The 23,108-nt window shown below is 43.7% G+C and overlaps 1 protein-coding gene across 6 annotated transcripts in view; it reads right to left on the bottom strand.

The window, feature by feature from the left end:
- igsf9bb (immunoglobulin superfamily, member 9Bb) overlaps positions 1–23,108 on the bottom strand; it is a 109,320-nt gene that overhangs the window by 44,638 nt on the left and 41,574 nt on the right. For all 6 annotated transcript variants that reach the window (XM_028983162.1, XM_028983165.1, XM_028983163.1 and 3 more), the window contains exons 3-4: positions 18,177–18,323; positions 6,346–6,497 (exon numbers count right to left, since the gene is read on the bottom strand). In XM_028983162.1, the coding sequence (XP_028838995.1) occupies positions 6,346–6,497; positions 18,177–18,323 (299 nt within the window). The remainder of the gene's footprint in view (positions 1–6,345; positions 6,498–18,176; positions 18,324–23,108) is intronic.

Below are 23,108 nucleotides of genomic sequence, written 5' to 3'. Positions count from 1 at the left end.
AGCCCTTGTGCCGTCCATAAATTAAGAGCGTGCTTGATGACATAAACCCACCCTCACTAAACATACACTGTGTTTTATGTGTAATTAAACCAGAAAGAAAACAGATGAATATGCAAAAAAAAAAAAATGCAGCCCTGAGCAATGCTGCTTTTGCTGAATCTGTGTAATTAAACAAGAAATACAACAGAGGAGTGCTAGTGCTAGAGCAGTGCTAACCATGTGAGTATGTACTCTGTATGCATGTATGTAAGTGCTTGTTTCTGATGGTAAACAGCTTTCCAGTGTTCCCTTGGGTGCATAACCAAGTCTCGGTAAAGCTCAGCACTGACACAACTTACACCGAGCAAGAGACTGGAGTTCGTCAGCGCCGTTCCACAGCAACGCACCAGCCATGAGATCTGGCCACTGATCCCAGACACTCACTCACTATCCATAACCACTGTAACAACACAAAAGAAGCGGGAGGACCCAGGCAGAACCAAACCAGTGTTTTATTTCATTTCAGCACTTACAGAGGGGAAATGCGCATTCCACACACACTAAATATAAAAACTAAAGATCCAAAAGCGACTCGGTTCTCGGTTCAATGACAGAACCCTGAACACTAGTGCAGGAAGACACTTAAACTGTGAGCTACAGGTGCAGGGACTCAGGGGGCGTGGCTTTCTTCCTTAACTCCTCTCACATTTTCCCACATAATAATACCATGCTAATGGAGCTGTATACGGTGCTGGATGCTGAAACCGGTGTCTGCAACTGGCATGATTCACTTGTCACCCAGTGGTCATTAATAGACGTTTCAAGCTAAGGTCCTGAAGTTGGTGTGCACCAGGTTAATCGTTAACTCCAATGGCTGGCGTTGGGTATGAGAGTGTGAGTGACTGGCTGGGACCCTGACTGAGACCCACCCAGTGCCCAAAGGATTTGCTCCAGATGCTGCAACCCAGAACTGGATTTGGCAGTTATGCTTAGTGAGTGACATTCCACGAGCGCCACATGACTTGAGGTCTCTTCATGTGTATGTACCTAGCTGAAAGACAAACCTGTCCCAAAATCTGATCAGTGAATATGGGCCAAGCGGCACAAGCTGTTCATTGTCCCTTTACAGTTGTTTCTCTTTTAATGCATCTCAATTCACAGCCTCCTGACAGCGCACACATTTCACTGGCGCACCTTCAAACAAAACTAATCCATTCTGGTGACAGCGAGTCCTTCTAAGAATCAGTCTGGCGCAATCATTGGAGAGGAAAAAGCTAATATCTCCTAACAGACCCGTAACACAACCATGACGTGTCCTTCATTTGGAGTCTGATGGGTTTCATCACAGCACTGTGTCTGGGAGCCAAACGGGCCATCAGACAACCAAGCCTAGGACGCTCAGCCATGTTGTATCAGAATGCGGTTTTATTTGCAAAAGAGTGTGGGCCAGTGGGGTAAATTTAGGAGGGGGGATTAATTGTCTATTCTCAGTCGTTATCCTCTTAGACCAGTGGGTTTAATCTGTGGCCGGCTCACTCCGACCTTCCAGATGGGCCTGAGCTCACGCTAAAAGCATATTGCTCTGGCTGGAAAAAGGAAAAAGAGACATTCTAGTAACCTCCTCTTTGTCATGCGGCATTGAATGAATGGTAGCCAAGAAAGGGAACAACCAATAAACTTGAGAAATGAAAGAGAGTGAGAGAGAGAGAGAGAGAGAGAGAGAATGATGGCACTAATTTACATTTACATTTAAGGCATTTGGCAGACGCCCTTATCCAGAGCGACTTACAACGTGCTTTCAAGTTACCGTCGATGAAGTGATCAATTCTGGTTCACTAGGACCCCCAACTATGAATACAATCTTTTTATTCACTCTTGTTGTAGATTCTGTACATAAATTAGACAATAAGAAACTTACAAGTTAATCTAAATATTCTCTAAAGAGGAAGGTCTTTAGAGAATATTCATTTCAAAATACTCAGTGACTGAGCTGTTCTGACCTCAAGGGGAAGTTCATTCCACCACCGAGGGGCCAAGATAGAGAAGAGTCTAAATGAATGTCTTCCTTTTACCTTTAGCGGGACCAGGGGAGCAGTACTGGAGGCTCTGAGTATACGAGGTGCAGTGTGAGGTGTAATAAGGGCTGTGAGGCCCTGTCTGAGTGAGGCCATGTTTGGCTTTGTAGGCCAGCATCAGTATTTTGAACCTGATGCGTGCAGCTACTGGGAGCCAGTGGAGGGAACGTAGAAGAGGGGTGGTGTGGGAGAATTTGGGGAGGTTGAAGATTAGTCATGTTGCTGTATTTTGTATGAGTTGTAGAGGTAGGATGGTACTTAGAGGTAGACCAGCTAGAAGGGAGTTACAGTAATCCAGTCGTGAGATTACTAAGGACTGAACCAGTATCTGGGTGGCCTGTGTTGACAGATAAGGGCGATTCATCTGATATTGTAGAGAAGGAATCTACATGAGCGGGAAAGATTGCTGATGTGAGTCGAGAAGGAAAGTTGGTTGTCTATTGTTACTCCAAGGTTGTGGGCTGTTGTAGAAGGAGAGAGCTGTGAGTTGTCCAGGTAATTTTGCCAGAAAACATTGTTACAATCATATAACCATCACAGTATCTCATAAACCATCCAACTTGGTCCACAGCAAGTTTAAGTTCCACATTGCCCTTGTTTTTTACTAATTGTTATGCATATTGTTCCTCTCAACTTGACCAAACCTTTTATTGATCTTAAAATTTATAGGAAAATAAATGCTTTTTATCAGCAGAATCAAGAGTTCTGCCATACAAACCAGCTCAGTAGGACATCCTGTCTAGTTAAGTGATAAATCCATTAACGCTGAGATGCTTTTCCTTCAACAAAAAAAAGGGGCTGGGCAATTATACAATATCAATGAGCTTTAGCCTATTTAAAAATGGCAGAAGTAAGCATCTTTTGTGTGTATTTACATTACTTTTATGGTGACAAGCAATGCACACAGTACCATGTGACATGGTTAACTGTGTAAAGCTAGCAAAGAGCAAAGTGGGTGAAAATGAGGTGTGATACCCAGAGGCTGCTGGGCGCATACAGCAGGCACTCATACGCCTGAATAACGAATCCTGATCACTCCCAGCTGGCTGATGCCAATTGAGCAGGAATGATCAGGACCTGTTAAATGCAGCGAATAGCCACAAGACGTGGCTGCAACATTGCAGCTATTTACCTCTGTTTTTGCTGCTATTACTTCTGTCTCTATCCACTTTCTGCGGTAGGAAATGCAATTTCCCACTTGTGGGACTAATAAAGGTTGATCTTATCTTATCTTATCTTATCTTATCTTAATCAGGATACTTTACCGGTTGTGTTAACATTGCTCCTGTCATTTTGACACACGCCTTCGGGTCAGTTTTTGTTTTTCCCTTGTTTCCCTGATTCTGGCCCTTGTGCTATTATCTTTGTGTTAATAAATCCTTGTGTTCTTGATGTCCCATTTCTACTCCTCATTCCCTCTCCAGTCCCCAAAACGTGACAGAATGTTACAGCCCAAAGGACGGGAGAGAGCACCCCAGGTTTTGGTGAGAGCGCACACCAGTTAGGAGCGCTCTGGGAGCTGCAGAGAGATGAGCCCTGGCGAAGGTACGACTTGAATGGGCGGCAGTAGCGTGCTCCATGACACCCGAAAGTGGGCCGACTTATGAGCAAGTGGGCTGGAGTACGAGCCACAGGTGATGAGACTTTGTGGGTGTATGGCGTCCCAGACTGAAATGCTAATGAGCAAGGAACTCCCGACCATCCAGAACAATGCCCACGTTGACTAGGACGATGGGCGCTCTCTACCACATCCAGGGTTCTGCACCATTCCCCCTAACTTCCGAGCACACTAAGACGGCAAGAGCGAGAGAGAGGCTGACAGTCACTCCATGTGTGCTGGAAGATCCGTCAGAGGTCGCCAAGCACATCCTACACACGCCAACTACCAGCTGCTGAGATGCCCAACATCCAGCAGCCTCCGACTCCAGCTCCCCACAAACACTCACAGCCATCTTCAGGCATTCCAATGGAGCTGACCACACCTGCCACCACCATCAACGCTCCACACACCACATGCTGCAAGCATACATAGGTTTAGCATGCCCAACAGACGGCAGGCACCGTTGTCAAGGAGTCATCTTCCAAGGTCCCCTGAGGTGAGAGAAATCCTCCTTAATTCCGCCTTCGGGGGAGGCAACAAAGAGTCCAGAAGCAGGCCCTGAAGGTCCTCCCTGTGGTACAGTAATGAGTTGCTGAAAGTTCCAGCAGGAACATGCAGGGGCAGAGCCTGCATGTGCCCCCCCGAAAGGTACTCCCTGTGTGGCTCTGCCCGTTCCCGGAATGATCTGCCCTGTGGAATTATGAACGGTCACTGGAGGTTCCGGGACCACCTTCCTGCATGATGCAGGAAGAAGAGCTGGAAGATCCAACAGGGGCCAGCAGGAAAAGGGCCTGCATATTCCCGGAAAGTTCCATCCTGTGGTATGGTAACCAGTCAACGTAGGGTCTGGGGCAGCCTCCTTGCATGACGGGACCGCCTCTCTCCACAAAATACCATCAGAGTGATTGATATTTTGTTTGGGCTTTGTCTGTTTTATATGCTTTATATGCTGTCTTATTCTATAAACATAAACCTTTAGTTCATTCAACTGTCTGTTGACCCTGAACTGTCTTCTGACATTCTCTGTCCTGATTGGTCCTTGCAATCCTCTGCACCACCACACTATATAAAGACATTTCTGTGACTTCTGGGCCAATTCTTTTCCAAACCTATTCACCTATTGTGTGTCTACCCTGAATATCAAGTAGTTAAGTTCTGAACTCTATGAGAATGCCTCTTATGTTACCTTCTGAAACTCTGTTTATTTTTTTTTTGTCTGGGTCCATTGTGACACCTAGTGAGGACACAAATTTTTTTCCATTTTTGTGAGGACACACGCCTGTCTGGCTCTGTGACGACTCACCCCTCAGGTGCTTAATCTGTCAGAGCATCACAAAGTGACTTCCATCACTTCCTCTGCAAAGAATGTGTATGTGTGTGTGTGAAACACACAGTCACATTCACCCTTTAAAACACAATCACATAGTCTGTCTCAGACGCTCTGACACACACACATCACATTGCCATTGTCTGAGACATGCAGAGGACTACAAGATTGCTGCACTTCACTCTGTCAAGCTGGATTTGAGTTTTTGGTGTGAAACACTTCAGGGATTGTATGAAAATCCCACAGTCACCTGTCAGCATGGCCCACTTCTAACTGCCAGTACATCTTAACCAAGTAAATATTTCTCCAATGTCCTGTTAAGTGGACAATTCTATTTTCTCTGGGTATACATTAGTGCCATAGTAGTTGCCATACTAAGCAAAGTGCGGTATCTCATGAAAGTCAGGACTTTCTTCTGGTTTCCTTTACATGTTCGCCTCAAAAAGCCTGCATTAAAGATAATTTATAGATCTGTGCCAAAATGCATGACTGTCTCAGGGTCTAGTTCTGTGTGGACATCAGATAATGTATGTGTGGTACTCATGTATTGATTAAAATTTTCAGGCTACATTTTTTGGTGAATATGTGTGCATTCAGTATCTATGATCCATGTGCATGTTTGATATGCTTGTGAACATATGTATGCTATGTGTGTGTTTGAAGGTTGGGGAAAAACATATTGTGTGTTATTGGGGTCGCGTGGTGGCATGGCCTCTAAGGTGTGGAGATTGAATTCCTGCTTGGACCTTCAGTGTGTGGAATTTACATGCTCTCCCAGTATTTGTGCAGTTTTCTGGTTCCCCCCTGCCATCAAAACTCTAAACTGACTGTAGGTGTGAGTGGTGTGCTGGTGGGCTATACTCCTGCAGAGTAATGGGAGTGGTTCAGGATGAGTGAGTGAAAATGTATGTTTGCCTATGAATCTCTGTTTTGTCTGAGTGAAATGTACAGGCACAAATTTTAAATTGGTGCTAAGAGTAAAGCTTGTTCAATAGTGTAAAGTCAGGATTCACAGAAAAAACAATAAAGAATGAATTGAAAGTTATCAGAATCTTGAAGAGGAGAAACTAACTACCTTTTTTTGTTTGTGTGTAATTATTCTTTACCCAGAAAACAATCTTTAAAATGGCAGGAGCCCAGTGATTGACAGCCATCATTATAGATTATGTTTCTTTCTTGTTTTAGATATTTAAATATCTAAATCTTGAGGATGCCTTTGAAAGTAGCGTGCGTAGTGCTGCACTATCAGTTTGAAATTGTGCCCTATATGACTTTCTTTCGGTTATTTACAAAAGAGTCTGTGTGACACTGTGTGTGTGTTATTATTATGTATATGTGAGTGTGTCCTCTTTGTGTGTTTGCACCTTGTACTTGCGGCTCTCCTGAAGGGGCTCTCCCTCACGCAGCCAGCTGACAGAGGGCTTGGGGTTTCCTAATGCTGTGCAGGTCAGCGTCACGCTGCCTCCCTCCTTGGCCTCCATGTATTGCGGGGGTGTGTCCGAGAAAGTGGGCGGAGCTGCAGAGGAGAGCAGAGGCACAGCGGGGGAATAAACAAGCTTTTAATGCACGTATGTACTATGAATGCCAGTCATAAAGAGAAACGATCCCAGAGAGACCGAGATTACAGACAGATACCGAGATAATACAGAGCGACGGTGTTGACAGGGTCGAGGGGCTCTACCTTGATGCCTATAAAGTTGCTAAAGGTCACATGAACGCCTGACCTATGACACGCATAGCAAATAAATTTCCCAGAAAGTACAAAAAAAGACAGGCAGATGGCACCAGCTATTAATTTCTGTAAAATTCTTATTTGTTTAATTCTTTTTGAAGGGAGGGTCATCCTATATTTGGGCCAATACAGTAATACACATATTGCATTAATCATGTCTTTTATCAAACCTAACCTTAGCATTGAGGGCCTACACATCCAAGGTTGCGAGATTGAATCTGAGCTCCAGCATTGTGTGTGTCGAATTTGCATGCTCTCACCATGTTAGCATGGGATTTTCTGGTTTCCAGAAAATCCCATGCTAACATGGTGAGAGCATGCAACAGAAAACAGAAGAGAGCAGGAACAGAAAACAGAAAAAAGCCAGTGAGACATTACAGTGCTTAAATATTTACAAGTGAAGAGCACTATGACACCGGACACTGAGGAACCAAACAGGCGAGGGTTTGCACCCTGTACAGGACAGAGCTGGCGAGGAACAGGCCAGAGGAACTGCACGAAGGAAACTGCTCTCTGAGCCAGAGAGGACTGACCCTGTAAACGGCTCCTGAATAATGGATGCACACACTGCACTTTGCCGAGATCTGGAAGCAACCACTTTAGCCCTTAAAAGTAACAGGAACTGAGCTGGAAAAGGACTGAGTGTTGAATTCAGTGCCTTTTCTTTCTATCTATTTCCAGGATAGACATTATGAACTGGAATTTTACATATTTGGCATTTTTCTGAGCATATGTGGCAACAGCACCTATGCACTTAAGCCTCAATAAATTGCAAAATGTTGTAATAAATGCATTGAACAGTTTCATTTTCATTAACAAAGGCAAAAATATCCAAAATGATGTGTAAAGCATTTACTAATATTTCCATTTGATATTATGGGAATGTGGTCATGCAGTAACAGAAAAAAGAGGATCTGTCTACGGAGTTAATCCCAAATCAAGTTCCTTACATTTCAATGGCAGGAAGATCATGTACTTCAGAATTATTAACAATCCAATAGAGAGAAATAAACTCATATTCAAACTAGTCAGTGGGACAATGTGAACTGGTATTTAGCACAATAAAAAGGTGTTCTGAGATGTTAACACATGTTCAGCAGACCCCATGAATTTGTAATCATAAACCTTCCTGCAAATCAAACCAATAAGCATCATCTCTTGTAAGTTTCACTAATCACAGCAGAATGTCAAAAAGATTCTGCCAATGTGAAAACTATGAATGTGCAGCAGACAAAACAACACACACAAACACACACGCAAATATTTAAAGATTCCATTATGTTTTATTAAAACTTATCAGCCATAATATTATGCCTAATTTTAAATAAGTCTTATTTTCCCACCAAGATAGTCCTGACCTGTCAAGACATGGGTTCCACTAGATCTTTGAATGTGCCATACTTAAGTCCTGTAATTTGCAAGGTCTCCATAGACTTGAATCATTGTCCTGGCACATCACACAAATAATTTACTGCATTGACTCTATTGTTGGCCCTGCAGTTTTCCTTCCTTTGACCACTTTTGTCGGTCCTGACTACTGCAGACCAGGAACAAAAGCAGTTTAAGTTTTCGAAATGCCATGACCCAGCCGTCTAGCCACTGGGAGCAATGTGGTTGTCACTATTATTGCTTATTTGTTAGCATTGCCCATTGGCAGAACTTATATGTGTGCAGGAATGTGTACTGTATGTGAGAGGTATGTTTGCAGGCTCATGTCACAAGCACAGAATTTATAAACAGTGTGATAGAGAGAGAGAATGAGAGAGAGAGAGGTGTGAGAAAAGTCTATATTAAGTGTTGGAGTTGGTGTACCTGTAGTTGTGCAGGTGAGACTGATCTTTTCAGTGAATCCATCTCTGTATATACAACCTTATACACACACACACACAATTCCCTGCATGCATAGCAAAACCAGACATATACACACTTGACCCGATTCCCCAGGCTGGGTTCATGCTCTCATCTTCTGAGGGTTTACATGGACCGTTAAATATGCATGAGCGTCACTGAGCAAACATCTGTTCACTGAACAGATACCATCTTCCCACCATACCTCCTTGTGAACGTGTGAGTGTGTGTGTGTGTGTGTGTGTGTGTGTGTGCATGTGTGTTTGTAGGTGTGAGAAGTCTAATTTTTCATATAAACTGGGGCAAAAAAGTATTTGTTTTTCCACTTAAAAATATGAGAGGTCTGTAATTTTCATCATGGGTACACTTCAACTGTGAGACAGAATGTAAAAAAAAAAAAACAGGAAATCACATTATATAATTTTTGTATATGGTGAAGAAATAAGTATTTAGTACCTACGAGCAAGCAAGATTTCTGTCCCTCACAGATCTGTTATTTCTGTGAGATCTTGTGTGTACAGCCTGCGTGTCCTTTATTACCGACCACTGTGCCAGGCTTTTTTTGGTTTCTTAACCCACATTTTCATGTATGTTGTGCTCTGGTGCCTGCCACTTTCTTGCTACTGCTACATCGCAAGAGGTAAACGTGTTTCAGATGTCAGTTTTTTAAATACTTAAATTAAATAATGTTCCACATCTTTACCCATCTTAAATAATAGGACAAGTAAAATGTGCAAATATTACAGATTTTTTTTTGCATTTTAGTTTAATTTGCATTAGCATTAAAACTTGCCTCAAAAGTGATGTGCAAAACCAAAATGTACAACAGGGCTGGTCAAACGTTTTTAGCAACATTACTTTTAAAATTTCATTTCAGACATAAACATAAAAAAGACATTACAGTGTTAATATTTACATTCACTGTTGCTGATCACCCTTCACTTCACAGAGACGAGCTTGCTAGACAATGAAGGAAAGGAATTTTGTGGGGAAATGAGCAAGTTGGACGTAAATAGTTCCCAGTGGTTAGGCGGTTAGGCTCCGTCTCCGTTGAGTGGTGCCAGAGAATAAGAGCATCCACCTTGTGGGCCGTAGGTAGCCCCCACCCCCGATCTAGAAGATCTGACATGGACATGGTGTGTATAGTAGATATGTGTGTTTGTACCTGTACCCAAAGGCAATGGATCGAATTTCCTGATTGGTGGAGAAACGAACAATTTGGAACCAGGATTTCCAGAGGTCCAGTGAGTAGGATCCTGCAGTGGGGGAACCACCTCGAACACAAAAAACACATGCTTCTTTTCTCACAGCTACCATCACTGCCAAGTACACAGCAGATCTGCTTACGCCTCAGAAACCACAAGAATGGATCCTTGGGCAGAGAGGGAGCTAAATGAGGCGACCACAGCGACGGAGGAGTTGGTAGCCTGCCCCCCACCACCAACTCTGCTAGCTTGACTGCAGCTCTTGATGCAATTACCTCAGCGCGAGTGTGTGTATGTGTGTGTGCATGAAAAAGATACAGACAGGCATTCACTCTGATCTATTTTGAAGCATATGCACTCTCATTTTTACACATGGCTCGAGGAGACACGCAGTAGCTGCTGGCAGAACTGCCTGTAACTTTAATTATCCTGAAAGCTGCAGCTAGTGAAGTGCAGCATGATACCACTGCTGTGTGTTTGGAGGCTATAACTAACATACCCAAGCAGGCAGAGGGAGGGACCATCGTGGGCTTACATAATACTCCAATATCAGACGTAACCAAATCAAGACACTTCGAGAGCTTCAAGCAGCACTCGGTGGGAATATCACTGGAGAAATAAGCTTCAAAAGTTACTATAGTGTGATTTAAACTGTACAGTCACCATAATCAATTTCAGTCATGAATGTTAAGGAATAAATGTGAGATCTCATGTTGCAATGCATGGGTATTATTTGCCTTTTAACACATCATTTTGAATTGAAAGATTAGGGATCACTGTGTTCAGTTGATGCTGTTTTTTACCCAGAAATCCACAAGACAGTTCTGACAAAGGGAGATCTGGAAAGACAAAAGGAAGGAACATATGGGAACAGAGATGCACGGATATATACACAGCTAATTGCAGTAAAGAATATATAGAGAATATAAAGACATCAACCAATCAAGCCATCAAAATCAGCTTTACTAGGGAGGCTGATGGCAATCTGACTGGCTTTTGTCTGACACCAGCTTGCCAAAAACAGGGGCTTATGATCACTGCCAATGAGTCATGGAGATTTCTTCTACATAACACACACAAAAACATATATAATCACCTTACTGAGAGTCTGATCTGCTTACATATGTAATACATGGCCTTTGTCCCCTTTTAAAATGTCTACCTTTTTTGCCTCTACAGCTTCTTGCTTGGCAAAAAGCTAATGTCCCACAACCAAGTGCTTCACTTTAAGTTAACAGTTTATCTGTTAACATTTATCTGTTCATTTTTACAAATGTCAGCATCTGATACATCCGGTTTTGTGATTTTGTTTTAGGATCTTTTTTACATTAAACTTTTGTGCTATATTTAGGGCTATATTGTTCATCCATGCCAGTTCTGGGTCTTAGAGGTCTGCTGTGAACACTGATAGAGCTGGCAGCAGAAGTCACTCTCCATTCAGGCCAAGTTATAATTAGGGAAATGATCATAAACACAATTTGCCCCACAGCCAGCGAATAATGACGAACATCAAACAGGTCACATAAATAATAACAGCAGTTCAATTAACACACAGTTTTGCAGCGTTGCAACAAGGCAACTGAATCTGTTCCATTAGAGTTCATGCAGTGGATAGAAAATAGGGACATGTACATGTTATGGTGCATACTGGTACAATTGTGTCCAATAGAACACATACCTATCAACTATAAAAAGCATTCTGAAGATAATGCTGTAAAACTGAACATTAAATTATAATTTTTCTAAACTAATTTAACTTCAGGCCAAGTTTTAGTACATCACTTTCTGTCATTTGCATTTGACTGTAATTATCTCACAAAGTTGGTGGACGCAGATGTGAACTGTGTAGTGTGTTAATGCAGTACATAAACAAGCATGTTACAATGAAACTGAACAGATGCTGAACAAGGTCATACTAAACTAACACCAGTATACACAGGTATCCGAAGAGATCAGCGCTCATGTAGCAGAATAAAATGTCCAAATGAGAAAAAGCAGAAATGAACATCTGCAAGCCAAGTTTTAGTACATCACTTTCTGTCATTTGCATTTGACTGTAATTATCTCACAAAGTTGGTGGACGCAGATGTGAACTGTGTAGTGTGTTAATGCAGTACATAAACAAGCATGTTACAATGAAACTGAACAGATGCTGAACAAGGTCATACTAAACTAAGACCAGTATACACAGGTATCTGAAGAGATCAGCGCTCATGTAGCAGAATAAAATGTCCAAATGAGGAAAAGCAGAAATGAACATTTGCAGGTGGGGCTTAATAACAATTTCAAATGTGCTGATTATGAAATAAATTCCCGGAAATTATGCATGCATGCATAATTATGCATATGTAACAAAAAATCAGTGCATAGCCTATTCAACTGCATGCAATTTGTGTAGTAAGGCAGTCATTTCTGTTAAACCAATGTGGGAGAAGTAACAGTCATTCAACAGATCAATGCGTCAAGTGTCAAATCCATCCAACCATCAGCAACATCCTCTGAGCAGTCAAAGCAAGTGCCTCCACAGACTGCTTACCCTCTCAATATAAATGGTTCAGTAAAAAGCCAAAATGAACGGGCAATCCATTAAACTTTCACAGGAAGATCATTAGAGCCCTGGAGATGCCCATGAGGGCTTATTTGTCGATACTGGTAACCAGCAAAGGAAAACAGGACATTCTGACAACACACACACTCTTAAGTGTAGTGATAGTGAGCAGTGGGCAGCACAATCACGTCTGACATCAACCTGAACCAAAGCAACAAGTTAAAGGTTCGTGGAGTGGAGATGGTTAGGCCCTGTTAAATACAGAGAGCAGCCGCAGGATGAGGCGGATGCATTAAGGTAGTTACCTGAGAGACTTGCTGTATGTTTTGTTTCCAGTTTCTTGTCCTTAGACAAATGCCTGTGGGTAAGCATTAGTTTGTTTCCTTTTGTTTCAGGTTTTTTTTGGCAATCCAGCTGTTTTTGCTGTGGTATTTCAAATAAAATCCTGATTCAAGATCTACCACTCCTACACTTCATTACCCCTTCAACCCTCAGCCGGGACAAAATGCAGCTGCTCTACCAAGAAGCGCAGTAGGTGAAGCAATAAGCAGAGGAGAAGAAAGAGAATATAATAATAATAATAAAGTGAAGTGATTGTCACATGTGATACACAGCAGCACAGCACACGGTGCACACAGTGAAATTTGTCCTCTGCATTTAACCCATCACCCTGAGTGAGCAGTGGGCAGCCATGACCGGCGCCCGGGGAGCAGTGTGTGGGGACGGTGCTTTGCTCAGTGGCACCTCAGTGGTACCTTGGCGGATCGGGATTCGAACCGGCAACCTTCTGATTACGGGGCCGCTTCCTTAACCGCTAGGCCACCACTGCCCCTGAATGGTGGTTCAGCGAGAGACCCGGCCCTGGAGGACCGGTTCCAGGGGAAGGTCGAACCATGGTGAGACAAGCCGAGGCAAGGTCGGGCCGAGGCGAGTTGTGCCATGGCTGATGAACGATCCCCCAGTGATCCGTGCATGCCCGAAGTGGGTGGGCGAGTGTATGGGAGGAGTAGCAGGACGAAGCTGACTTCAGCAGCAAAGAGGCGTGGGAGGATGCCACCGTGGATGTGCTGACAAGCGAGGAAGGTCAGCATGAGGATGACATCAGCAAGGAAGGTGCTAGGTCCGAACGTTCCCCCTTTCATGTGCTGTCACACCCAGGGCCCCACGTGTACCACCCTCTTCCAGGTACGCCATGACGAGAGCAAGACGGACAGCAAGGAGGAATATGGCTACGCGGTGTGCGCTGGTGGAAGAGCTGGTGCGCTATGAGACCACGCTGCCAGTTCTGACTCGCAGGTAACCTGCCTCTCCTAACCTCTGCCCACAGTGCCAGCACCCCTACCCTCTGCAGAGAGCGTCCACCACTCCTCCCAGCAGCCATCACTGTCTGCTCACTGCCACGCATCCACCCCCATCTACATCGAAGCGGCCAGCCCCCTGTTGGCCATGATGCAAGTGCCCAGTCTACCCGGGCCATTTTCTGGAGCAGTAGGTACATGCAAAGACTGCAATACGTACTTTGCTGCTCTTCCCACGCTCACAGACATAGCCAAGATCAACACCATCCCCTTGTGTCTGACTGGGTCGGCGTGGATACAGGGGAAATGAAAATGACCAGCTACCGGCACTTCCTGGAACTGTTCAATGAGTCGGACACTTCCCCAACATTACACACAGCACCAGCCCTGACTCCTGACAGCCCTGAGGTCCTGGTGAGCCTGCCAGAACACCATCAGCCCCTGGCACCAGCACAGAAAGACCACCCCATGGTGTCACCGTGGAAGTGAGACGCAGCGCTGGCTGCGATCCTTGCCACGCCTCCCAAGGAGGAAACATTATGGGTTGGGGGCTGGCATGGAAGCGTCAGGGCTGGACCACCAGGTAGTTGTTCAGGAGGGTGGGTCAGGCGTGGGCTTGGAAAGAGAGCCCATGAGGGTGGCAGGTGGTGACAGCCGGGATCTACAGGAAGAGGGCCTGCTCATCTGAACGGATGCAGATGGGGCTGAGGCAGGTGGGGTCCCTAAAGGTTCCTGTACCTTCAGCAGAGACATGCAGAATGCATCAATAGGGGTGTGCAGTGGAAGGGGCTGCACATGGCCAGGCGGCATGGCCCTGCTTTTTGTGTGCATTTTTCCAGAGGGTCCGGGTCCTCCAGAGCAAGGGGGGACCAGCAGGGCCTTGTGGTTGCCCATCTCAATATAGAAAACAAACATCTAACTGTGCATCCGTATATCATCTACTTCCCTATGTGTGTGTGTGCATTTACAGTCTCACAGAAGCTGTACAGTCAAATTAACATTAATGTGTGTGCATTAGTAGAAAATCATACACAAGAACCAGTGAGCAGGGAACAGTAAGAAGTTTAAGTGGACAGAGGGAATCATCACTGTCGTCTCCATGCCAACCGCTAATGCGTCCAACAGCCCCCAACAGCGGCTCCCCAGTGCAGTAAATGCCACCAATGCTGCAGACACTGTAATTACACCACCAACCCGAACACGGTATGAGACGAGACATATGGAGTCACAGTTGACCAGGGACGGTCCAGACAGGAAAAGGGGAATGCACACACAGAACAGCCAAACATGCCAGAACATCACCTTGGTGTATACAAGAGTTGCATGACTTGTATTTATATGAGTCTATATGATTAATGAATTTGATAATTATTCATACTTGATTTTTACATTGTGTAAAACATGAAGAACAGCATGAGAAGACACACATGACTCTTGGCAAACTCAAATGAAATTAATGCCACCAAAATTATGAAAAATAAACACAGTGACATGTTTACAATTATTATCCCATGTATCAAGACCTGAGATATTATTCATGTAAACAGGGACTGGGATGTTAGCAGCCCTATGAATCACCGAACTGTGATTCACACACACACACACAGCTGTGTCAGTATAGTAGCTATTGCATGAATTAACATCTTCTAAGCTTAGCCCCCCACCCCCAGGGGCAGCACAGTGCGCACAATATTGACGAAAATAAACATGTACCAATTCATACTTATCGCATATCATCTTAACGTCTTGGAGATCGTCGACTAAAAGCACGCAAAAATCTAAACTACTAAACAAAACACAAATCCTAAAGCCACACACAAAAAATCTAAAGCACTCTACAGGACTATGTCTGAGAGTGAATAAATTCAGAATTACATTTACATTTACAGCATTTATCAGACGCCCTTATCCAGAGCGGCTTACAATCAGTAGTTACAGGGACAATCACCCTGGAGACGCTCAGGGTTAAGTGTCTTGCTCAGGGACACAATGGTAGTAAGTGGGATTTGAACCTGGGTCTTCTGGATCACAGGCGAGTGTGTTACCCACTAGCCTACTACCACCCTGTAATTAGCAGCCAGATATGCAGTCGAAAGACCGCACCCCTACCAGGTGTCGAGAGCCCCTAAAAAAAAACACTGTAGTACAGGTTTTATGCGTTGTGGTTAGTGAATGGTCTTGATGAAGGTTATTTCCACCAACTACCCTCAATTCTATAGACTCAATGAGGCGTGAACCATTCAATTTGATCATTGCGATCGCGAGATACGCCTCTGTGTGCACAACATTCCAGAACATGCGACATACACTGTTTATGCAGATTCTGAAAGAGGACTGAACTGTGATTGTGTGGCAAAAAAGAGAGTGTTTTTGACAGAGGGGGCGCTGGATTGCAGTTTGTCCTGTTGAATCTTGATCTGATGAAGAGCATCTCCTGTGCACAGAAGAAGGTGAGGCAGACAACAGTGCTGCCATCCATAGGGTGAAAACACCCATAGACTGCAGAAAGTGCCAGGTCCCACTGTGCCTCACTTCTAAAAAGAACTGATTCAAGCAAAGGCTTCATACACAATAATGTGCAGTAAATCAACTTCTGAATAATTTCATCTTGAACTTGACCAAAAGTTCTCAATTGATTAAGGTCCGGCGAGTTTCCTGTCCATGGACCCAAAATTGTAATGTTTTATTCCCCAAGGCACTTAGTTATCACTTTGGCCTTATGGCATTGTGCTCCATCATGCTGGAAAAGGCATTGTTCTTCACCAAACTGTTATTGGATTGGGAGAAGTTGCTGTCTGGAATGTTTTTTGTACCATTCTTTGTTCATGGCTGTGTTCTTAGGCAAAGTTGGGAGTGAGCAACATCAAGGACAGACTGATCCTGACACCATGTGATATGAAGTGGCTTCTTTGCTGCCCTTCTTGACATCAGGCCATCCTCCAAAAGTCTTCACCTCACCCCTGCCTGCTGTCCTTCCTGAGCAAGTTCTGCACTGGTGGCACCCTGATCCCACAGCTGAATCATCTTAAGGAGACGGTCCTGGCACTTTCTTGACTTTCCAGGGCACACTGAAGCCTTCTTCATAACTCTACAAAGTTTTGATTATCTGATAAATGGATGATTTAGGTGCAATCTTAGTAGCAGGGCAGGGCTGAAAATGCAGTGGAAATGGGGGGGATTAAGTTCATTTTCATGGCAAAGACTGGCAATTCATCTGATCACTCTCCATAACATTCTGGAGTATATGCAAATTGTAACAGACGCGGCAAACTTTGTGAAAAACAGTATTTGTGTCATTCTCGAAACCTTTGGCCATGACTGTAGATATAGTTAATTTATTCAATTGATTATCGGTATTGTACTGTATATAGTTTACTTTAATTCAAGTATTGTTATTATTTTTTCAAATTTCTGTTCTTGTTCAGCCAATGTGTATGGTTTGCATATTGTTCTTTTGGATAGGGAACATATATGTGGAATATACATATGATGTGATATAACAGTCCCAAAACACATTGGTTGGTTGGAAATGGTTGGAATGAATAACTATAGTAACAAGTGCATAATTTTTTATACAATTTGGTTCCTGAGAAATCTGAAAGGTCATGGTGTCCAAAATGTCACCAACATGCCCAAATGGATAGGTTGGAAATTTCTCTACTAATGCTCCCTGCTCTCTTTTATAGCAATATGTTTGATGCATGTTTATTATTAGAATTTAGTACTATGGGTTATTTGAGATATATGGCTTATATAGCCTCTCTCAGATGACCAAAAGACTGTAAAAGTGCACTTTTCTTCAGTGTTACTTCAGTGTAATTTCTCTGACCCAGTTGACATACATGCTGATTCCTACACTCTGGAGTAATTACAGGAGTGTTACGAAATAGACCACGCAGTTCAGAGTATTCTCTGTTTAATTTTAGGTTGGCCATTCAAAAAAAGAGGCACTGGGCTGAACAGGTTAAAGGTGGTGGGGCAGGTCCAATGTGTGTGCTGTGCATGTGTGCAAATGTGCGCGTGTGCATGAGCAGCACTGACATTGGTGTGTGAGTCACCTGGGATTGCAGGGCAGCATGCTGAAAAACTGTGCTGTCAACACACTAGGACAGGCTAGTGCTGACCAGAGTCATTTAAGAGTGAGTTCTGAACGCAAAAACACACACTCACATATGGACACAGTGCCAAATGAACTGAATTTAGAAATACACAGACACACACACAAACAGATGGAATTACACCTCATGTTTGAAAGCTGCAGATAATCAGTTGAGTTTCAGGTAACCATCTCCTTACACTGAAAAGAACTAGTGACTTCGACTGAGATTAATCTTTTACTTTCCACATAGAAATTTTTCCCTTGGAGGAGTGATGCACTACGGAGCCGATGCAGCAAATTGGATGCAACTCGTCATGCTGAGTTGTACTACAACCAGCAGTGGGATCAGAGTGTCTGCTGCCACGGCAACCAAGGCACAGGCCAAAAGGGGACAGGGGAGGGCACGGAACAATAATGTGAGATGTAAAAGAGAGCAAGAGAGGGACAGAGGTCGTTGGCACTCACCATTGACCGTGAGGTGCACCCAGCTGCCGTTGTGGAAGGTGTCATACTGCTGTTCCAACATCAGGACTTTGCACTCGTACCAACCCTGGTCATCCGAACGCACCCGATCAATCCGCAGGGACGACTTGCCATGCAGGCTGGCTCTGCCTGTAGAGAGGAGGGGGCTGAGAGTAAAAATTCATGACAGATCATCGCCGTCCTCTGACCTCATTCTGCGAAAAGTCATGCTGCCTGGTTCAGTTTGCTGTTAAATGAGAACACTGAGGATGCGACACATGTTGGAATGTGACCAGGCACACAGATTAAGGGAAATATCAGATCATTTATCACACATGATGGCTTGAGTACCCCTCAAATGGAAGAGAAGAACGAACAATAACGAACGAGAATGGCATAAAGGTGATGATTCCAAGTTCTGTCTTGGATCCTGGTCACTGGAGAGAATGTTACGGCAGTTTAGGAACTGTGCCTCTCTTAAGAAGAAGGAGGGGTGGTTTTTTTGGCCTGGATTTAAGTAACATTCAGGCAGTTTGCATCTTTTCTAGTAGAGTTGTTAATGACAGGAGCAGACACAGAGGCTGAAATTCTTATATTTATTTAGGTTACTTGCTGTTTTGTGTGTTTGGAGATTTCATGTTCTCCCTGCGTTTGCCTCCCACCACCTGAAGACATGAACAAAAGGTGAAGTGAAGGTAGATGTAAGCATGTGAGTAGTGTGTCCATGCTTTAATCCTCCTAGCAATAGCAGGGCTGAAATAAGCACACATAATAAGTAACATTAAGTCTCTGAGAAGACTCTCTGTCTCCTTCTATGCAGAGAGAAAAAATCATTTTGTCATATATAAATTCTGCAATTCTGCAGGTGATTAGGATTTTGCACAGAACTGAATGTGGAAGCCATGACACTCTTAATTTAAAAAAAATTCAATAAGAAACAAAAACCTAACAGAAAGGCATCTAGGAGATTTGCAATTTGGTCACACTTTGCTTACTAACCGGCAGTTCTTTACAGCCCTGTGTGGCATCTGTCTCAGCAACGGCAACAGCTGTTGCTCTGCTGCATTGTCTGCAGCTCTTAAGATGGTTTAGTAACACAATCGTTTTCCGACAGAACAGAAACGAATTTGTTCATGGAGGCCTGTTAGTAGATCTGTTGCTTTTGCAGACCACCTTACCAAAAATTGGATGGTATTTGTAGACTGCATCTATAGGTCCTGTCAAATAAAAGGAACGAGTTTCTTATATGAAAAGGAAAATAGGGGATAGCCTAGTGGGTAACACACTTGCCTATGAACCAGAAGACCCAGGTTCAAATCCCACTTACTACCATTGTGTCCCTGAGCAAGACACTTAACCCTGAGTTGCTCCAGGGGGGGGACTGTCCCTGTAACTACTGCTTGTAAGTCGCTCTGGATAAGGTTGTCTGATAAATGCTGTAAATGTGAAATAGCTGCCTTCTATCCATAACAAGGGTGGTAGTAGCCTAGTGGGTAAACACTTGCCTATGAACCAAAAGACCCAGGTTCAAATCCCACTTACTAACATTGTGTCCCTGAGCAAGACACTTAACCCTATGTTGCTCCAGGGGGGGACTGTGCCTGTAACTACTGATTGTAAGTCGCTCTGGATAAGGGCCTCTGATAAATACCGTAAATGTAAATGTAAATGTTCTACAAATAATTTAAAATATCTTAGACTCAATGTGTCTATTCCCCTTTTTTTATGTCTGTCTTGTTGATGTCATGCTCTCTTTGTGTGTGTGTGTGTGTGTGTGTGTGTGTGTGTGTGTGTGTGTGTGTGTGAATTCTTGAAGGCTTGTCTGCAGCTGGGCAGTGTTCACTTAGCTGATGATGTCAGGGCACCAGATGGTCTACTTTTTCTACACACTGTGTATATAGTTATGTTGTATGTATGTGTCATACATTATTTTTTAGTCATATCAGTCAGCCTTCAAAGCACAGTGTGTAACACATTCTTTTATGCACAGTAAAAACACTCAGGCCCAGTGTTCTGTAACAACCTCAGCATCTAGAGCAATAGTTCCCAACCTGGGGTCAACATTAAATGTATAAAATCCCCCACTGAAAAACCCAAACTCTGTATAATACTGTATGCTATATAGACTAGAGCTGTATCTTGGGTCGTACCAGTATTTCTGTCATTTTAGTCTGGGTCGGGTCAGTCAGCAAACATGAATGTCCGTTCTCTAGTACTGTTGGGAGGAAGGTTGGGGCGGGGGGGTTCGAGGACCCCCGCGTGGTCATAATATTGTGGCAGTTCCGTGCCGCACAGGGGCAGGCAGGTAGGCTGGTCCTCCTCAGTGGTTGCGTGCCACATGCTGGCCCATCTGCCCACGTGCCCCTTCTCGACATGGCGGCTGAACCTATCCTTTCAGCATGATTCACTGCTTGTAAATTTGTTTTGAATTGCAGAATTGCAATTATCATGCTAGAGATGCGAAAATGGATTCTGAGGAAGTGAAATGCAGGCAAGGAGCTGGTGATTACATTTTAAACCCGCACACTTACTTCCCTTCTTAATCTTGCGCTCGTAGCTCCTACAAAGAAAACTGTACGTTACAAGGGCTCGTGGGGTCATGGCTGTATGGAAATGGCGCAGTAAAAACACTGACTGTGTGACTCATTTATTTAAATGCACCATCCAGCAAAACAGTCAAGTTTTCAAAAGGTGAAGAGAAGCATCAAGATCCTCAGCTAAGGTAATAATATTACTCAAGGTAATAAGAAAGAATGTGTCTGCTGATTGGTAAGCAGAGTAAGCAGGACACTTTTATCAATTTGATTTAAATTTACAGTATTTAGCAGATGCCCTTATACAGAGCGACTTACAATCAGTAGTTACAGGGACAGTCCCCCTGGAGACACTCAGAGTTAAGTGTGTTGCTCAGGGACACAGAGGGGTTTTGCAGCAAGATGGGTTTGAACCTGTGACTCCAACAACATTTATTTCTTATATAGCCCATAATCACATACAGTATGTCTCCATCCAAAATCATTTTAGCATTGAGGTATTAATGTCCTAATGCACTAAAACACACAAATATGTAAATGAGTGATACCCCTGCACCAGCGTGTATTTCCAGTTGGTGTGACCCACATGACATGACAAAGAACATGATAAATTTCTTTAAACACATTAACTTCTCTTGTCACTTTAGAGAGAGTGAGTGAACTGTTATAAGTGAAGTGAAGTGATTGTCACTTGTGATACACAGCAGAACAGCACACGGTGCACACAGTGAAATGTGTATTTCTGCATTTAGCCCATCACCCTGAGTGAGCAGTGGGCAGCCATGACAGGCGCCCGGGGAGCAGTGTGTGGGGACTCAGTGGCACATTGGCGGTTCGGGATTCGAACCAGCAACCTTCAGATTATGGGGCAGCTTCCTTAACTGCTAGGCCACCACTGCCAATGTAAGGGACTTACATTTGAGGCTTCTGTGAGATGTCTTTTTTCCAACAAAAAAAAGAAGCAAAAAAAAGGCATGTGACAATGATCTCTCTCCCTCTCTCCTTCTGTCTGCCTTTTTTCTACAACCTAACACTTGTGTTCAGACAGTCTGTCTGGTTTCAGGAAAATGGGGCTTTTGTACCACATTTGGCAGCCCAAAAAAGTGTCATGGCAACAGACAGGGGCCGCTTTGTGTGAAATTGGACGTTTCCAGAAAAGGATGAACCCTTGCCCACTGAAAGGTGCTCCAAGGCTGCCCGACTTAAAGAGCATCTTTGGTGTGGTGAAAGGAGGCCCTGTGTCAGCAGAGGAAACAACACCCACTGCAGGCATGAAGGTCACACAAAAAAGGGGTAGAATGGCATGGGTCAATGACAGCCTTCTAATGCCAAATTCATCCTTGCTTCAAACCGCTGCCCAGGGAGCACACAGACTACATTTGAGACTAGACTAGGATACAAACATTTCAATTAACACTTAGATGAAGGGCAGAAATAGCATTAGAATAATACCATTTCTGAAGAAAAGTTAATCAGACCATGATATAAATCCTTGTCTTGTCCATTAAATACCTGTATTGTTCCTGAGTCGTTCTTGGGCATCCTACCTGCCTTGAGCCGATATGTGAGGACAGTGTGTTATAACCTGTGCTTGTTTCAATTGGTCCAGTCTGGGTTCAGTAATTGGTAATACAATTAAATCATGAAAATACACAGTTTTACATGGCATATTTACATGGCACACTTTTCCTGAAGGCATATTTGGTATATGGTATACGTCAAAGTTTTCTCCAAAAGTACTTGTGTAGCAACTGTTCACTTTTAAAATGCCTAATGTCACTTTTAATATTTTGTGGCACATGCATTTGATGATTTCCAGTCCATAAGGTTCACAAAAACTGCCAAAAAGGCACACAATACCCAGCCAGAATGTGATATTTCCTTTTTTATTTTAAGTACATTGGTAGTTGACGATTAACAATGATGAGAACTTGTAAAACTGGGGTTCTGCTGGGGGGGCAACTAGGGGCCATCCGTTAACTTTTGTGTTGGGTCTTGATCTCCATCAGCTGTTTCAGAGTTAGGGTGCTTTCACACCCACAAGCTTTAGTGCACTTGAATCAAACTCAACTTCATTTCCCCCTTGGTGTGGTTTGCTTCATCTAGTGTGAACACAGTAATCACACACAGGAGCGCATCAAAACAACCGTGGTGAGACCCACAAAAAGGGGTGGTCTCGCTTCGAATCATAGGTCCTGTTTCGGAAACCAAACCGAAACAGGACCTAACTCTATCGCATTATTAAAGAACAGTGAATTGTGGGTAAATTGCAATGTTGTTTGCTTCCTGCATTTACTTTTGTTGTTCCAGCAGCGATATACCTGACCAATCAGTAGAGACTTGACAATTTCCGAGCATCTTCTTTTTCTGACAAATTAGGCCTTATCAGGGCTCTTAGTTT

Source organism: Denticeps clupeoides, chromosome 6, assembly GCF_900700375.1.
Source record: "Denticeps clupeoides chromosome 6, fDenClu1.1, whole genome shotgun sequence".
Classification (NCBI taxonomy): domain Eukaryota; kingdom Metazoa; phylum Chordata; class Actinopteri; order Clupeiformes; family Denticipitidae; genus Denticeps; species Denticeps clupeoides.
The sequence above is the reverse complement of the archived record's forward strand: the minus strand, read 5'-3'. Positions and strand labels throughout refer to the sequence as shown.